This window comes from Phacochoerus africanus, chromosome 5, assembly GCF_016906955.1.
Source record: "Phacochoerus africanus isolate WHEZ1 chromosome 5, ROS_Pafr_v1, whole genome shotgun sequence".
Lineage (NCBI taxonomy): Eukaryota > Metazoa > Chordata > Mammalia > Artiodactyla > Suidae > Phacochoerus > Phacochoerus africanus.
In genome coordinates this window covers 136,827,828-136,843,471 of record NC_062548.1, presented here as the reverse complement: position 1 = coordinate 136,843,471, position 15,644 = coordinate 136,827,828, and the positions used below count along the sequence as shown (strand labels likewise).

Genomic DNA, 15,644 nt, shown 5'->3' with positions numbered 1-15,644 from the left:
CAGCATGTCATTGAACTACATTTCCCAGCATGCCATGTAGACTGCATTTCCCAGTGTCCCAAGGACCACATTGCCCAGCATCCCAGAGGACTACATTGCCCTGCATCCTTTGTGGACTACATTTCCCAGCATCCCAAAGACTACATTTCCCAGCTTCCCTTGCACAAGGTGATGCTATGGACCAGGTTCCACGCTGGGTTGTGAGGGATGTGATGTGAGCTTCTCCATCTCTGGGTGGATCCTCCTCAGCTCTTTCTCCTCTGCCTGCGGAATGAAGTCAAGGCGCTCCTCTCCTGTCCACTTATCCAGTTCTGTCACATGAGCAAGAATAAGCTTCTATTTTCTGCTGCCAGTTTGGGGTGAATTTGTTAAGGCAGCGAGCCCATCCTAGCTCAAACCAAATGAGAGGACCGATTTCAAAAAGGACTCGTGGTAATGCTCAGTATGGTGACTTGTTTTTATGTCAATTCTCTCGGCAAGTATCACGCATGATAAACACCCTAAAAAGGGTCTCTCCTCACTTACAAAGAGCTGCAGGGGAGCTGAAACGTCAATGAACTGGTCGTGTGGTCCGGCTGGGAGAGGTTTAAGAGGGCCTGGGAGTAATTTTTAAACAGTTTATTTTGGTGGCACCCAATGAGATGACTGACTTCTAAGATCATGTATTTATTTATTTATAAGGGTTAGAATCATGGCTTTAATTTTGGGGAATCTTCCTAATCTTACGAAAGTAGAGTAAGATTGAGGTGACAAGAGAGGGTGGTCAGCAGACACGCACACAGGTAGTTCCACAGATAAAGAGCCCCCCCGTCCTGTGTCCTCCCCAGCCTGTGTCCCCCCCATTCTGTGTCCCCCAGCCTGTGTCCCCCCACCCCCTCAGCCTGTGTCCCCCACTCAGCCTGTGTCCCCCCACCCCCTCAGCCTGTGTCCCCCACTCAGCCTGTGTTCCCCCACCCTCTCAGCCTGTGTCCCCCCCACTCTCTCAGCCTGTGTCCCCCACTCAGCCTGTGTCCCCCCACTCTCTCAGCCTGTGTCCCCCCCACTCTCTCAGCCTGTGTCCCCCCACTCCCTCAGCCTGTGCCCCCTCCCCAACCTGTGTCCCCCCACCCCCTCAGCCTGTGTCCCCCCCCAGCCTGTGTCCCCACCCCCACCCTCTCAGCCTGTGTCCTCCCCCCGCCCCTGCATTGCTGGCCCCACCTGTGTCCTGACCCTCACCCGGGGGGCTCAGGGGCCTTTCCCGCCAGGGGAGCCATTGCCCCCCAGCCAGGCAGACCCTGCTTCTCTCCCTGATCTTGACCTGACACCTGTGACTGTGGTCCCGGGGTTCCGAGCCACTGGCCCCTCTCAGGCACCTGCTGAAGCATTCCCATCTCTCATGAGACCCCAGGGCCTCAGTCTGTCTCTCATGAACACACAGCTGCTTCTAGTTTTAAGCACAACTCTGATCAACTTAAAAAAAAGAGCCCTGAGTGGCCGGCGCGGGAGAGCGTTTCTTAAAGGCTGGCAAGTGTGGCAGAAGGGAGGTGCTGGGGACCCTTGAGGACAAGGAAACGCCTCTCAGCCCCACAGGTGGCCTCGAGACAACAAGCGGGTCCTGCAGTCGCTCAGTAGTGGGACACGGAGGGGAGGGACCACCCTCCGGGACAGACAGGCTGGGGTCTCGTCAAGTTGACAAAGATGAGCAGAGTCAAGAAGAAGCAGGGAGCTCCGTGGAGCCGGGCCCCGGGTTTGAACCCCAGCTCCGTCGCTTACGAACCACACGACCTTGGGCAGTCACATCACTTCTGTTCGACTCAAATCCTAATCTTTGAAACAGGAGTAACCAGGGCACCCACTTCCTTGGGTTGGATGAAGATGGAAGAAGCAAGTGCCTGGCGCTCGGGCAGCCCCGACGGCATCGACCTCCGTCCTGGCAGATGGGGGAGGCGCCCCAGGCAGCCGGAAGGCTGTGAGGGGATGGAATCCTGCCAGGGCCCCTTTTGGCAGTTCAGAAAACAGGGGTGCTGCTCCCCAGGAGGAAGCAGGGCCAGGTCGAGAAGCGAGGGTGCCCGCGAGGCACAGGCTGTGACTTCCCCGCCAGCGAGGCCCCGGCTTTTCCTTCCTTCCCAGTAGCCCGGGCCCTGCTCCCCCGGGAGCCACGCAGCTACAGCGCCCTACGCTCTGTGCGCCCAGCACTTCCGACGCCGCAGCAAGGCCACGCCTTTCTCTTTTCTGCATCCTGGTGGCCAAGGGTTTGCCTCCCGTTGGGCAAATGGTCTCTTGCCCCTCGAGGGCCCTCGGCCTCCCCGCCCTGCAGCCCACTCAGCTGCCTGGCCTCCGCCACCTGCTCCTGATGGCAGACGCCTGCGGGAGGGCTGTACACTCCCCTGAAGTGGGACACAGGTCTGAGCGTCATGGGAAGCCTGGCCCATGGCAGGCGCGCTCTCTCGGGATCTGCATCCTTATCTTCCTGTCCCAACTGGCCTGGGGTGCCCGACCTCTGCCAAGATCTGGCCCCACCAGGCCCCGGGGCCACCCTGCGCGGTGTCCTGCCGCCCCTCCCTCCTTTCTTCATTCAGGTAAATATCAGGTCTGGGGGCTCCCTTCCTTGCCAGCCACGTGCAGGTGTGGTCCCAGCTCACCCACAGTTCTCGCCCTGCCAAATCTAACCATAAACTAAACCACTTTCTGCGACCTTGACAGCAGTTCTGTGTGAGAACCAGGGACCAGGAGGAGGCGACACGGATGAAACGAGTGGAAACGGCATCCCAGCACATGGACTGTGGCACTCCGAGCCTGTGGCCTCTGGAGTCCCTGTCCCAGCATGTCCATGTGGTCACCTCCCAGAAGAGGGAGTTGGAAGAGTGGGCCTCCTGGGCCCCCTTCTCCTGGGCTCCTTAGAAAGCGGTCCTCTGTCACCTCACTAGGCGGTCACAACTTGGAGGGAAAAGAAACGAAATGGGAGTTTCTGCTTCTGTCCAGTCTGCTGATCCGAAGAGCTGCGCAGCTTTCATGGCACGTGGCTGCTCTCGGAGCCCGCGTCTCAGTGCACCTCATGTCTCCCTGGGGCTCCTCCCGCGGCCTCACAGGCCTGGAGACGTGCCAGCCCCAGGGGAGAGGCGTCTGGGCCCTGCGAGGCCACATTCCTGCCAAGGGTCACTGTCCTACACCTGCGGGAACAACGTGCCATCCGCCCAGTGGAAGAGCGACCGCTTGCTCAGCAGGTGGCAACTGCAGTGGCGCGTGGGAGGACGGGGCCAGCCCTGAAGGGCTGGGCACCCTAGGGATGGCATGCAGAGCAAGGGCAGCGGGTCACAGGAGAGCGGACGCGGTGGGTACCAGGGCGGGCCGGGCTGGGCGTGCATGTCCAGCGAGGACAGCGCTGCATCCGGAGGTAAGCGTGGTGACAGCGGCACAGCAACGTCACTGTGCTCATGGCCCCTGAGCTGGATGCGGAAGAGTGGCCGAGATGACGAACTTTCCATCGTGGATTTTTTGCCACAGTTTGAAAAATGAGGTCACCTCTCTTGGAGTCCTGTTGACGCCTCGGGCCCTCCCACCCAGACGGAGGGCGCACTCCCCCGACCCGTGGGCTCCCAGCACTTTCCAGGCACCGTCCATGTCCCCATTCCTCCTCAGAGGTGCCAGAGGTGCCAGTTAGACTTGGGATTAAGCTTCTGCAGTAAAATGCAGGGTCCGAGTCTCTGCACCGCTCTGCCCCCCACGGAGGGTGGGGGGCCCACCCGCTGCTTCTGAGATGCTCCGGCCTCCGCCCTGGACCAGCTCTGGGTGAGCTGTCTGCCGATGTCAGGGCACATCACGGGGACGCTGGGAGGGAGATTCCGTCGTGTGTCACCCAGATCACCAGCTGTGACTGTCTCCACTGGACACGCCCTGAGCCTCCCTCCAGCTCAGCAGGAAGAGGTGCTTCTGAACAAAGTCCTTCTCCTGGCCAGAGCCCCTGGGGACGTGTCCTTTCGGAGGAAAGAAACAGGGACGGCCAGAGACCAGGAGCGGCTGGGCACCTTCACAAGATGACTCAGTGCTGGCGCCTGGGTTTCAAACCCAGGGAACCGGTGTGTGGGGTGCGGCCCGGGGAAGGGGCTGCAGCATCATGGTCCCCACTGGTGGCAGCGACCCCGCGTGAGCGGCCTGCCAGCTGTCCCACAAGCCCTGAGGTCGCGCCAAGGAGCCGGGTATGCTGGTGGTCCCTAGGCATGGGCTGTTCTCATGACGCTCAGCAGGCTGTGAAACAGGCCCAAGCCCGTCTTCTGGCACCGTTTCTGGGACCCATGAGTGCTCGTATTTAATCCAGGAAGTGGAACTTGTTTTCATTTTTGTCAGATTAGCAAAACAAGTATTTATAGTTCATGTGGGCAGGATTTTTAAATTTTTAAAAAATATTATTGATTGCCAAAGACTTAAGGAGGTAGGGACTTTTTGGAGGGCATTTTGGCAGCCCGTCTAAATTTACTTTTTATTTTTTTTCTTTTTATGGCTGTACCTGCAGCATATGGAGGTTTCCAGGCTAGGGGTTGAATCCAAGCTGCAGCTGCCAGCCTACAGCACAGCCACAGCAATGCCAATCCCAGCTGCGTCTTTGACCTCCACCCAGATCACGGCAACCCCGGATCCTTAACCCACGAAGCGAGGCCAGGGATTGAACCTGCATCCTTATGGATACCAGTTGGGTTCATTAACTGCTGAGCCACGACGGGAACTCCAACCCTTCTAAGTTTAAAATGAGCATTTTCGCCTCCAGGGCTGAGTCTTGGAGACGGGCCTGTGCAGGGTCATGCAGACAGAGCTGCACAGAAGGGGGCTCCCCGCCAGGGCTGGTAACGTCCCCACTGCCCTGTTGCCCAGGCCGCAGCCGCTGCTGGGCACCGGGTGCTCCGGGGAAGGGACGAGGGCCTCGTCCTGTGCAGATGCCTAAGCAACGCTGTGACCTGCTGTACCAGAAGGAAGAAAGCGGTGTGTGGGGGGCGCCCTGCACACCCCCCCCCAACCGCCCCACCCCTGGCATGTTCAGCTGCCGATGCCTCTCCGCTCAGGGGGTGGGCACCCGCCTCAGGAAAGGCGCTCAGCTCTCTCTTTAGACCCTTTGTCCTTTCAGAGCAGGAATTTCTTCTGACAATAAGCAAACCTTCCTAGAAAACGTTAAGGCTCGTGGTCACACACCATTCCTTCTGCTTGGTTCTGTGTTCAGTATGGTTTAGCAGATGGAGGCAAGGGGCTGGCTCTGAGGTCAGGGAGCCAAACGAGAGCCCTGGGCTCCTGTCACACGTGGGGGGCTGTGTCCTCCCCAGCCTGGCCTCCGGAAAGCTGGGCCGCCTCTGGGATCCACACCATGGGTGGTGTCCCACACAGCCGGCCTCTTCTCCTGAGACAATGCAGTCGCTTATCGAGATGTTTAAAATTAAGCGAACCACCATCAGGGGGCTTGACTGGCTCTTTCTGAGGTTTCCTGCTCTTCTGAGACCGGTGCCAAGTGCCCCAAGGGCCTGCCTGCATCCTTCAGCTGAGCAAATCGCTGAGTATGTGGGGGGGATGCCCACCGTTCTTGCCGTGAGCTCCTCACAGACACCTGGAAACCAGTTTATACGCAGACGAGGTAGGACGAGTTGATGCTTTTCATAAAATTAGCTTCAATCTGTCTCTTCTTTTTCCAAGCCTCAGAAGGTCGTTGCATTTGTATCACAGATTTTGGAATTTTCTTTTTAGTTTTTTCTTTTTAGGGCCATGCCCACGGCATAGGGACGTCCCCAGGCCAGGGGTCCAATCGGAGCTGTAGCTGCTGGCCTACACCACAGCCACAGCCACAGCAACACCAGATCCAAGCCTTGTCTGCGACCTGCCCCACAGCTCACGGCAAACGCCAGATCCTTAGCCCACTGAGCCAGGCCAGGAATCAGACCCATATCCTCATGGAAACTAGTCAGGTCCTTAACCCACTGAGCCCTGGTGGGAACTCCTGCAATCTTCCTTCTCAAACTGAGGGATGGACTTGGAGCGCTGACCCCGTGGCCCTGGAGCCCAGGCAGGTGACACTCACCTGCGATGCGTCAGGAAGCTGCCGCTGACGTGCCCGGAGCCGTCGCACCCCGGCGTGGGACATGACATGCCCTCTGTCTTGACCGACTTCCAGGAGAACTGGGAGCCATTGAGGTACCCGTCCTTCTGCCTCTTGGCCGCCAAGGGACACCCGGACGCACTGCGGTGGGAGGCGTACTTCCCTGTTATGTGGCCCTGGCCGTCACACCCGGGGACGGGGCACCTGGAGCGGACAGAGCAGACACACTTGAAGGACCTGGTGGGAAGGAGAAGCCCGCGTCCTCTCCTCCAACGGAAGAAGGAAAACCACCACAGCCATCACCTAGTGGGGCCTGGAAGACGCCCATCCTCCCGAAGCCCTGGGCCAGGGCAGGTAGAAGGAAGGTTTTCCAGAACAGCAGGTCCACGCTTGGTGAGCAGCGTGGATGCCGCGTGTGAAAAGGAAGAACCAGTGTGCCGAAGCCAGTGGGTGCAGGTGTCTGTTTGGAAGACGCCACTTTTGAACAGAATCCCAGCTTTTATGGCAGAGACACGCAGTGTGAATGGGGACTTGCAGGATTGTTTTTAAAAGACCTTTGTACAATCCTGTGTTCTCCTCTAGAGCCAGGGAACACTTATTTGTTTGGCTGGGTTTCCTGAGAGTACAGGACACCTTCCAGCAGCTGGGGCTTTGAGCAGCAGAGGTGGTATGTGGTTAAGGGTCTGGCTACCCCAGGAGAACTTTTTTTTTTTTTTTTTTAAATATAGGGGAAAATTCTTGGCTGGAGCTGAAGTTCAACAACAGACTAATCAACTCATGCTTCTGAAACGTCTTTATTGCAGGTTATGGCAAAGGGCCCAGGACTCGCAGCCAAACTGCAAACACATTTTTATCTTAATTTTTGGTTTTAATCAAAACTTTTCTCCAAAGACGTTGAGTGAGATCGAAATCTCAGGAAGATGGCAACATGTTTATCTCAACGTCTGAGACCCAGGCTCCTGGGCAGTCGTCCAGGACAAAGCCTGCTGAGAGGGGTGGGGCCGGCCGCCTCCCGTAAGTGCTCCTTAGGGCGGCGCAGTGGTCTCAGAACCTCAGCGCGGGGCAGAGCACAGACAGCCGGGCGACCTTGGCAGGCTGGAGGGTCAGCCAAATGCTTGCTTTCCGTGTTAATGCCTTTGGTACTTTCATGAGTCTGTCTTTTCCAGTAAATTAAACTGCTTTTTCCACGGAGGGGCAGAGGGACATTTCTTATAATCTGGTCATTCAGAGCCTGGCAGGATGGATGGCTATTCGCCATCATCTCCCGTCATTAGAGGATGCTCTGGCCAGTGAGCAGCTGTGCCTTGGCTCTGGTTTCCATGCTTGACCTGGCAGTTGGCTGACCTCTCCAAGCCCGACCTCTCTCCCGGATGCCCCGCCCCGAGGCCCCGCCCCGCCCCGCCCGCAGCCCTGTCCTCCACGCTCCACCCACAGCCCCGCCCCCGCCGCTGCCCTGCCCCGCCCCCGAGGCCCCGCCCCCCACGGCCCCGCCCCTGCCTGCGTACCTGATGGGCTCCTGGTCCTCCTTGTCCTCCTTGCTCTGTGCTATCCTGATGCCACTCTTCTTGGCTCTCGGGCAACCTGAAAGGCTAAGGAGGAAACAGCTCTCAGGGAGCGTCCCCACGTTCGCTCTGCTGGCTCCGCTCACCGAACCTAACCCACGGTGCCTCAACTCAGTTCCCTCCAGAAGCCAGGGCTTCTGGGCCTGAAAGTGAAATCCTAGGGGAGGTGCTCTCCGGTGTCAGGGTGTGGCCCCTCTGTGCGCCCCCTCAAGCCTTCAGACACTGGCAGTTCCCTGGAGGTCACCCAGTCTGGGCGGGAGAGACTGGCCCTTGTATCACGGAGGCGGTCAGGAGTTGCCAGGAGCAGCTGGGAGGGAGCTCCCTGCACAGAAAGGGCCACAGAAAGGAAGACACCCCCCCTTCGTTCCTGCCGTTCAGCAGCCCTCCCGCCTTGGAGGGTGTGTACGCTGCTGACCCGGTGGGTTTCCCTGAAGCACAGCTTCCCGTGGTGTCTACAGAAGACACAGTGCAAGTTGAATATGCTTATTTTAATTTCGGAATTTTTGGAAATAGCTCACATTTTCTTTATCTTTTCTTTTTTTTTAATGGCTGCACCCGCGGCATATGGAGGTTCCCAGGCTGTGTGTCCAGTTGGAGCTGCAGCTGCAGGCCAACACCACAGCCACAGCAATGCCCGATCAGAGCCAACCGAGTCTGTGACTTACGCTGCAGTTTGCAGCAACGCCAGATCCTTAACACACTGAGCAAGGCCAGAGATGGAGACCGCATCCTCCTGGATACCAGTCAGCTCCGTGACCCGCTGAGCCCCAACGGGAATTCCCAGTTCACGTTTTCGAAAGGGAAATTTCCAGCTGGAATGTGTGTATATACACAAGTATTTTTGGTTCAATGGCAGCTAACAATAGGCTATTAGGCTATTAAATGTGAGGTTTTTCTTTTTCCTTTTTACAGCCACATCTGCAGCACAGGGAGGTTCCTGGGTAGGATCAGAGCTGCAGCTGCCTCAGCTACAGCAACACCAGATCCAAGCTGCCTCTGCAACCTACACTGCAGTCTGAGGCAACGTGGGGTTCTCAGAACCCACTGAGCAAGGCCAGGGATCGAACCCCATCCTCACAGAGACAACATCAGGTACTTAACCTGCTGAGCCACAATGGGAACTCCTGGGCATGAGATTCTATAGAATAAGAGGGATTCTTTGCAAAGAAAGAACTGGAGAACCAGGCCCTGGGCCCTTTCTGGAGCTGCCCCGGGATGCGGAGGGCTGAGGCCTGGGCTGATGCAGGACGGGTCTAGGCGGGATGGGCCCATCTTCCTGAGCTTAGATTTCTTGCCGGATCTGAACAGGCTGGTCCTCAGGCACAGGGCCTGGCTGTCCTAAGTGGGGGGCAGACCCATCACCCCATCGCTACTGTCCCCTTTGCGTTTTTTCCAAGTTCCTGCAGCTGCGTGGCTGCTCTCCTGTAAAGCTGCCCCGCGCGCGCGGGCGGAGGTGGGCGCAGGGGTCTGGAAGCCCGGGCCTGAGCCCTGGGGCTGATGGGGGTCTGGCCCCATGGCTGCCCCCAGCCCTTCCTGTCTTCATTCTCACGTGGCCCGTCTCCCTGCTTTACCTGTCACCCTTCCCCCTTGAACTTGAAGTCGGGAGTGAGGGGTGGCTCTGGGCCCTTGCGCAGACAGGCGGCGAGCGAAAGTAAGTTGGAGCACAGCCAGAAAGAGCAGGGCGCCACAGGGAGCGTAGGTCTGGACCCAGCTCTGACTCCAAGAACCTCGGCTCTGATGCTGGGGCTGGTCTGGAACCCTGGGATCTTCGTCTGCAGTGAGGGCGACCGGCTCTCCCAGGCTCGGCCAGGCTGGCTGTGGGTGGCAGGGGCACTGCCGTTGCTGTGTGTGGGCCCGGGGTCCGTGAGAAGCCGCCCGGACGAAGTCCCGCACTCCTGGGTCCGCTTCCTGCCCCTCACCCGCCCACCTCCTGTCGCCAGCCGACAGTGGGATTCGAGCGCTCGCACAGCGGGGCCCTGGCGTCTGTGTCACTGTTGCCGTCACCACAGGTCCAGGGTCTCGCTGTCACAGCAGCGTTTTGACGCTTGAGCTGGCAGATTCCTATGACTTGCTTGCTGCCGATTCTGTACCTGATGGAAACAGGAAACATCCCCCAAGCTGGGCCTTGGAGCCGGGGAGGAGGAGCCAAGGAGGGCCAGAGCCCACGGCCGAAAACGGGAACGTGGATGCCAGCGTCAGCCTGGCCATGGGGCCAGTGGGGAGGGGCCGCTGGGGGCTGTGGGCCCAGGAGGCACACTGTCCTGGCAGCTCAGACTCAGCCTCCTTGTCGCTGTACCAATAGGACACGCGGCCACAGGGAGCCTGCCGTGGTGCCAAGAAGGTGCCCAGGGAGCCAGACCTGCGCTCGCCCGTGTCGGAATTTGTGACCCTTCTGTAGGGCCCCTGGCCCACGTCCTTCATGCTCAAGGGGCTGGAAGCCATTCCGTCGAGGCTGGGGCGGTTCCCATGACGGCCCAGGTCTGTTCAGGGCTCGGGGAGCTGGCTTCTTGGGGTTGGGACCGCCTTCCATTTCTCAGGGCTGAGTTCTCTTCCTGTCCTGAGTTCACCCCATGCCCGTCCTGGGGGCTTGGAAACAGGAAACATCCCCCAAGCTGGGCCCTGCACCCCCTTCTCCTCCAGCCGCCGGGTGACCCACAGGTCCCAGCTGAATCTCCAAGCTGACGAGTCTCAGCAGAGTCCAGCCCCGCTGTGCGGACGGCTTCCATCGCAGACGCGGCCTCGCCATCCGCTGTGCGCAGGCTGGTGGGCTCTCGGCCCGGCCGGCGCCCCCGCCTCTCCTCACCCAGGCCCGGCTTGTCGCGCCCCCACCGTGGCTTCCGCCCACTCTTCCACATCTTCCTGGCTCTTCTCCTGGAGGCGGCCCTCACCGCCGGCTGTGAGCTCCCACGTCTCTCATCACCCCCTAGACGTCGCCGTGCTGAGGGCTGCTCTGCCCTGTCCCTGGTTCTGCAGGATTCAGTTGAAGCCCACTTGCTGAGGGTCCTGAAGAACAGTCAGAGACACGCGCTTCCATGGGCTTCACCCCGAAGCCCTCACCCAGCCGCGTGCGCCGCCGTTCGTCAAAAGACCACGGACTGGTCTGGCCGCGGCTACTTTCCTAATTCGGTGCCCTTGCTTGGAAAACCCTTCCTCCCCGCCGCCGCGCTCAGCTCCGGCTTTGCAGCCTCTCGCTGGCCTCGCCGCGCTGACCCGGCCTCGCTGGAATGAAGGCCGGCCCTTCCCCCACCTCGGTGCTGTGATGACGCGACCTGGACCTGCATCTGCCGCACGGGTTTGTCTCTATGCCCGTTTCCCCGTGGGCTTACCTAGTCCTTGAAACAGGAGCCCCCAGCTGCCACTGCTCCTTAGCTTCTGGCACGATGATGTGCAGCATGAATTCACCAGGCTTCCAGAATATTCCGGGCTGAGATTGAGGACTTACGTGCCCAGTGACGAACGGCGTCTGAGCAGAAGCTGTGCTTTGCGCGATTCACGGACACGGACGCAGGGCTCCATGCGCAGCCGCATCTTTATCTGAAGGAATTATTTTTTCGCTTTTTAGGGCCACACCCATGGCCTATGGAGGTTCCCAGGCTAGGGATCTAATCAGAGCTGTAGCCGCCGGCCTCTACCACAGCCACAGCCACGCAGGATCCGAGCCGCATCGGCGACCTACACTGCAGCTCACAGCAACGCCGCTTCCTTGACCCACTGAGCAAGGCCAGGGATCAAACCCACAACCTCTTGGTTCCTAGTTGGATTCGTTTCTGCTGTGCCACGATGGGAACTCCATTATCTGAAGTTTTGTAAACTTCGGGGGCACTGAGCTTCCTTGCCTCCCTGGGTGAGGGAACAAGCTCGGGTGGGGCACGTGGTCAGCTCCCAGGGGTGTGGCGGAGGTGGTCGGTGAGGCTGTGGGTACAGAGCTCTGAGGCCGGTGACAGCCGTGGGCCGGCCGGGGGCTCCAGGGTAGGTCTCAGTCCGGGTTTGCTACTGGGACTCAGGCCGAGGGGGGCTTGCGCTCCCTGCTAGCAGCGCGTCTCCTCAGGCTGTTTCTTTGTCCCCCGGGACCTGGGGGCAGGTCTGCCTCGTGGCAGGAGAGGCCGCAGGGACCAAGCACCAGGTGCAGACCCCTTGGGGCCAGGGCTTGCCCCCATCCTGGAGGAGCAGGAGAAGCAGGACCCAGTGGCATGGGGTCGCAGGACCGCTGTGCGTCTCCTCACACGCGGTGAGGAGAGAGGGCTGGCTTGGGCAGATGCTCTTCCGGTGTGGGAAGTGCTGAGCTCTTGCTTGTTGTCAGGGAACATTCTAGACTCCCAGGGGTGTGCTGCTCTGAAACGCCCCCCGGGGAGTCAGATTCCAGCAGCCTGGTCACCTGTGAAAACCCGGCCGCGCGCGTGTGCGTGGAGCGCCTGCCCGGGGCCTTCGGGTCTGCTGCTGCTCCAGGCGGGAAGATGGAATCAGAGAAGGGCCTGGGACCCGCTGATGGGGGCTGCGCTGGCCCCCCAGAACCTGCAGGGAAAGCCAGCCTGGGGGGGGTCGGGGCGAGAGCGCGGAGGGCGTCTGTGGGGAGCTGGAGAGGTGACTTTGGGTTGCTGCTTGAAGGCAGGAAGTTGGGCTCCTCAGTGTGCGGGGCTGAAGGAGGTCCCCCCCAGGGGACGGGGTGGGGGTCGAGGCTTCTGACGATGGGTTTTTAATAGAACATTCTAGACGGTCACCAATACTGTTTAAGATGAATTGAAGAAAGCTTCAGGGACGAGGTAGAGAGAGAAAACCAGGCGAGCGCTGCAACCTGAACAAAGCAAAGCAGGTGGGCGGGGCGGTTCGCCTGTCACGTGGGCAGCTGACTGTGACCTTCACGGCCCTGCTGGCCCTGACGTCCCCACTGACCGCGACACGCGGGCCGAGGTCCATCTCTGACACATGGCCACTGGCCTGTTTCTCTGCAGAGACGGGAAGTCCCCCTCTGCCTGGGAAACAGGCTTTCCTCGGTGCCCAGGGCGGGGCCCAGGACACCCTCCCGGCTGAGGGGCAGCTCCTGGGAGGAGGTGGGCTTTGAATGTGTCCCTCGGCCTGTCGGTGGTGGGGGTGCTCATGGCCTCAGCCACTCAGGCTGTGACCCCTCCTCACCGGAGCCTGACCAGGGCCCGAGGGTCTTCCGCCACGCTTCGTTTCACTTTGCAGATAATCGCATTGTTCACCTTTGTAGCTTGAGGCCACCCTGCGTCACCCACGTCCATCAGCGCCATTTTTCCAACAGCATCTGCTCACTTCACGTTTCTGGGTCACATCTAAAAACATTTTTTTTTAATTTTAATTTTGTGAGTGTGTGTGGCTGAACCCTCAGCCTATGGAAGTTCTGGAGCCAAGGATAGACTCCTCGCCTCAGAAGTGACCAGAGCCCCTGCAGTCCGACACTTAATCCACCGCACCACAGTGGGAACAACTCTGTGTCACATTTTAATACTCTCGAAACATTTCAAGTATTTTCATACCGTTATATTTATTATGGTGTCCTGTGATCTGTATGTGTGTGTGTGTGTTTTTTTTTTGTCTTTTCAGAGCTGCACCTGCAAGATATGGAGGTTCCCAGGCAAGGGGTCAAATCAGAGCTGCAGCTGCCGGCCTGCACCACAGTCATGGCAATGCTGGATCCGAGTCGAGTCTGAGACCTGTGCTGCAGCCTGCGGCAACATCAAATCCTTAACCCACTGAGTGAGGCCAGGGATCAAACCCTCATCCTCCTGGAAACTATTTGGGTTCTTAACCCGCCAAGCCACATTGGGAACTCCTTTTTTTTTTCCCTTCTGTGGTCACTGATCTTTGATACAACTATTGCAAAAAGATGACAACGTGCTGAAGGCTCAGATGAGAGTTAACATTTTTTAGCATTACGGCATTTTCAGCGAAGTACGTTGTTTTTAGACATGGTGCTGTTACACACCCTATAGACTACAGTATAGGGTAAACACGCCTTTTGCATGTGCTAGGAAATTAAACCCACTTTACTGCGGTCTCTCTCGTATTGTGGGTCTGGACCTGAAGCTGCAGTCTATCTGAGGTCCACTGGTGACTGACAATCGTGGCACAATTTAGGAGAAGCTGAGGGACTGCTGCCCGTTTTCCCTGTGCGTTGCATGTGGGTAATGTCACCTCCTGTTCCTGGGAAGTGGGCAACATAAGATTAACCCTGAAAGGCGTGTTTCTGGGGGTACATACGCCCTTCAAGGGTCATCAGGCCTGGGGGTGGCGGATTCCATTCTTCCCTGAAGGGACAGGACCTGGAACCCTGGCCCCCCTCCTGCACAGGACAGGCTCCGCCCCACTCTGACCGCCACGCGCGGGCCGGTATTTCCAGGATGAACAAGATGTGACATGGCTGTATTACGCCAAGCCCTGTATGCGTTCACGGAGTACTCGACTTTGCTGAAAACCCAGTCGAATTTGCTTTGCGACTCTATGGACTAATCCTGGCGTCATTTACTCCAGGCATTACAGCACAGCCTAGATCACGTCTTAGCCATGCGTCTACGCTGCACTCGTACTCATCATTCTGAGGTATAAGTAGAATACATGCAATTGTTTAAACTAAATTATAACTGAATTTACATGATGCCAAACCAAAACCAAAACCAAAACAAAAATCAGAAAAAGACAGACGTTTGGCCTTGAAATGACCAATAAACGCTCACGTTCAGTTTGCACACGTTGCTCAGGGCTCGGAGTTCCGCCCACGCGAGGGATGAAACGAATTCCAAGGTAAATTAAAATAAAAAGCAGCACAGAATGTGCTTGCCTTAGAGATTGAACTAGAGTTTTATTTTCTTTTATTTTCTCTAGACCGGCCATGGTCTTGGGCCCCTTTTCGGGGGTATTCGCCCTGCTCCACTTCCATCACACTGCGGCGGCCAGGGACTGCAGCTCGGCCTGGCCAGACCCCTTGGATGGCCGTGCCCGCCGTCTCCAACCTCGGATGCCTGTGGAGACGTCTTGGTACCAGGGCTGCCGCTCACGCCCTAGGGCACAGGGCGGCCCCAGAACAAAGACGCCCCGGCCCCGTGTGTGCACAGCGCCCAGAAAGACAGCTTGGCCCGCAGAGTGTGGCGCGCCTGCCGGGCGCAAGAGAGGAGTCTGCCCATGAACCACACAGCTCGCGCTTCCTCGCACTGCCGCCAGAGCTACACGGTTCAGACGGTGGTTCGGAAAGGCTGGAAGTGGACACAGAAGCATGTGGCTCCCGCAGGCTTCTCGGAGGAAACAGCCCACCGTGCGAGCTCTGTCCCTAAGCCGAGCCGAGCAGCCAGCCAGGGGTGTCCCTTGCTCTGCACGCTGGGATCTGGTGGCCCCTGGGCCACATGGTGCAGACCAGCCCAGACCCACGTGATCCCCTCGGCCGGAGGGCGGTGGCCGGAGGCCGGGCAGACCCTCCTTGACTCTGGGGACGCCTCTTTCTTTCCCTTCTCTTTTCTCTCTCTCTCTTTTTTTTTTTTTGGAGGGGTCTCTTCAAGCCGAGGGCCTCGCCCCATTCCAACTGCCCGCTTTACACCCCCGATTTCAGACGGCTTTCTCCTAAGGTGGTTTCTTTATTTTTTAGACGCAGCTCTGATTCCCTCGTGGGACACGTCACCTCAAGAAGGTCCCCATTCCCAACGGGCTGGGGGAAGGAGCCCTGCTCCTGCCCATGGGAGGGGACCCACCTCTGCATGGACCTTGGACCCAAAGGCCCTTTCCATCCCCTTTGAAGGTGGGCCTGGCATGAAACAGACGAGATCCTCGGTGGCCAGGGCCTGGGGCCCCCTGGGCTGAGCTGGAGCCGCGCCCACCCTGCGGCCGCCGGGCCTGGACGGGAGCTGAGCATCTCCATGTGCCCGGCCCGCTGGCCCTGCTCCTGACACAAACCTCGGTATTGAAGAGATCGGCTGGCTGCAGCTTAGCCTGCTGGCCTCTCGGTGGCTCTCCTGGGATCTTATGTCACACCTGCTCTTTCTCTTGGATGACTTGAGAGCCGTTTCTTGCCTGAGGAGCTGGTG

General features: G+C 58.7%; 1 protein-coding gene across 6 annotated transcripts in view; it reads right to left on the bottom strand.

Annotated features, from left to right (window-relative positions):
- MYT1L (myelin transcription factor 1 like) overlaps positions 1-15,644 on the bottom strand; it is a 140,013-nt gene that overhangs the window by 15,181 nt on the left and 109,188 nt on the right. For all 6 annotated transcript variants that reach the window (XM_047782721.1, XM_047782725.1, XM_047782722.1 and 3 more), the window contains exons 16-17: positions 7,558-7,641; positions 6,035-6,256 (exon numbers count right to left, since the gene is read on the bottom strand). In XM_047782721.1, coding sequence (XP_047638677.1) covers positions 6,035-6,256; positions 7,558-7,641 — 306 coding nt within the window. The remainder of the gene's footprint in view (positions 1-6,034; positions 6,257-7,557; positions 7,642-15,644) is intronic.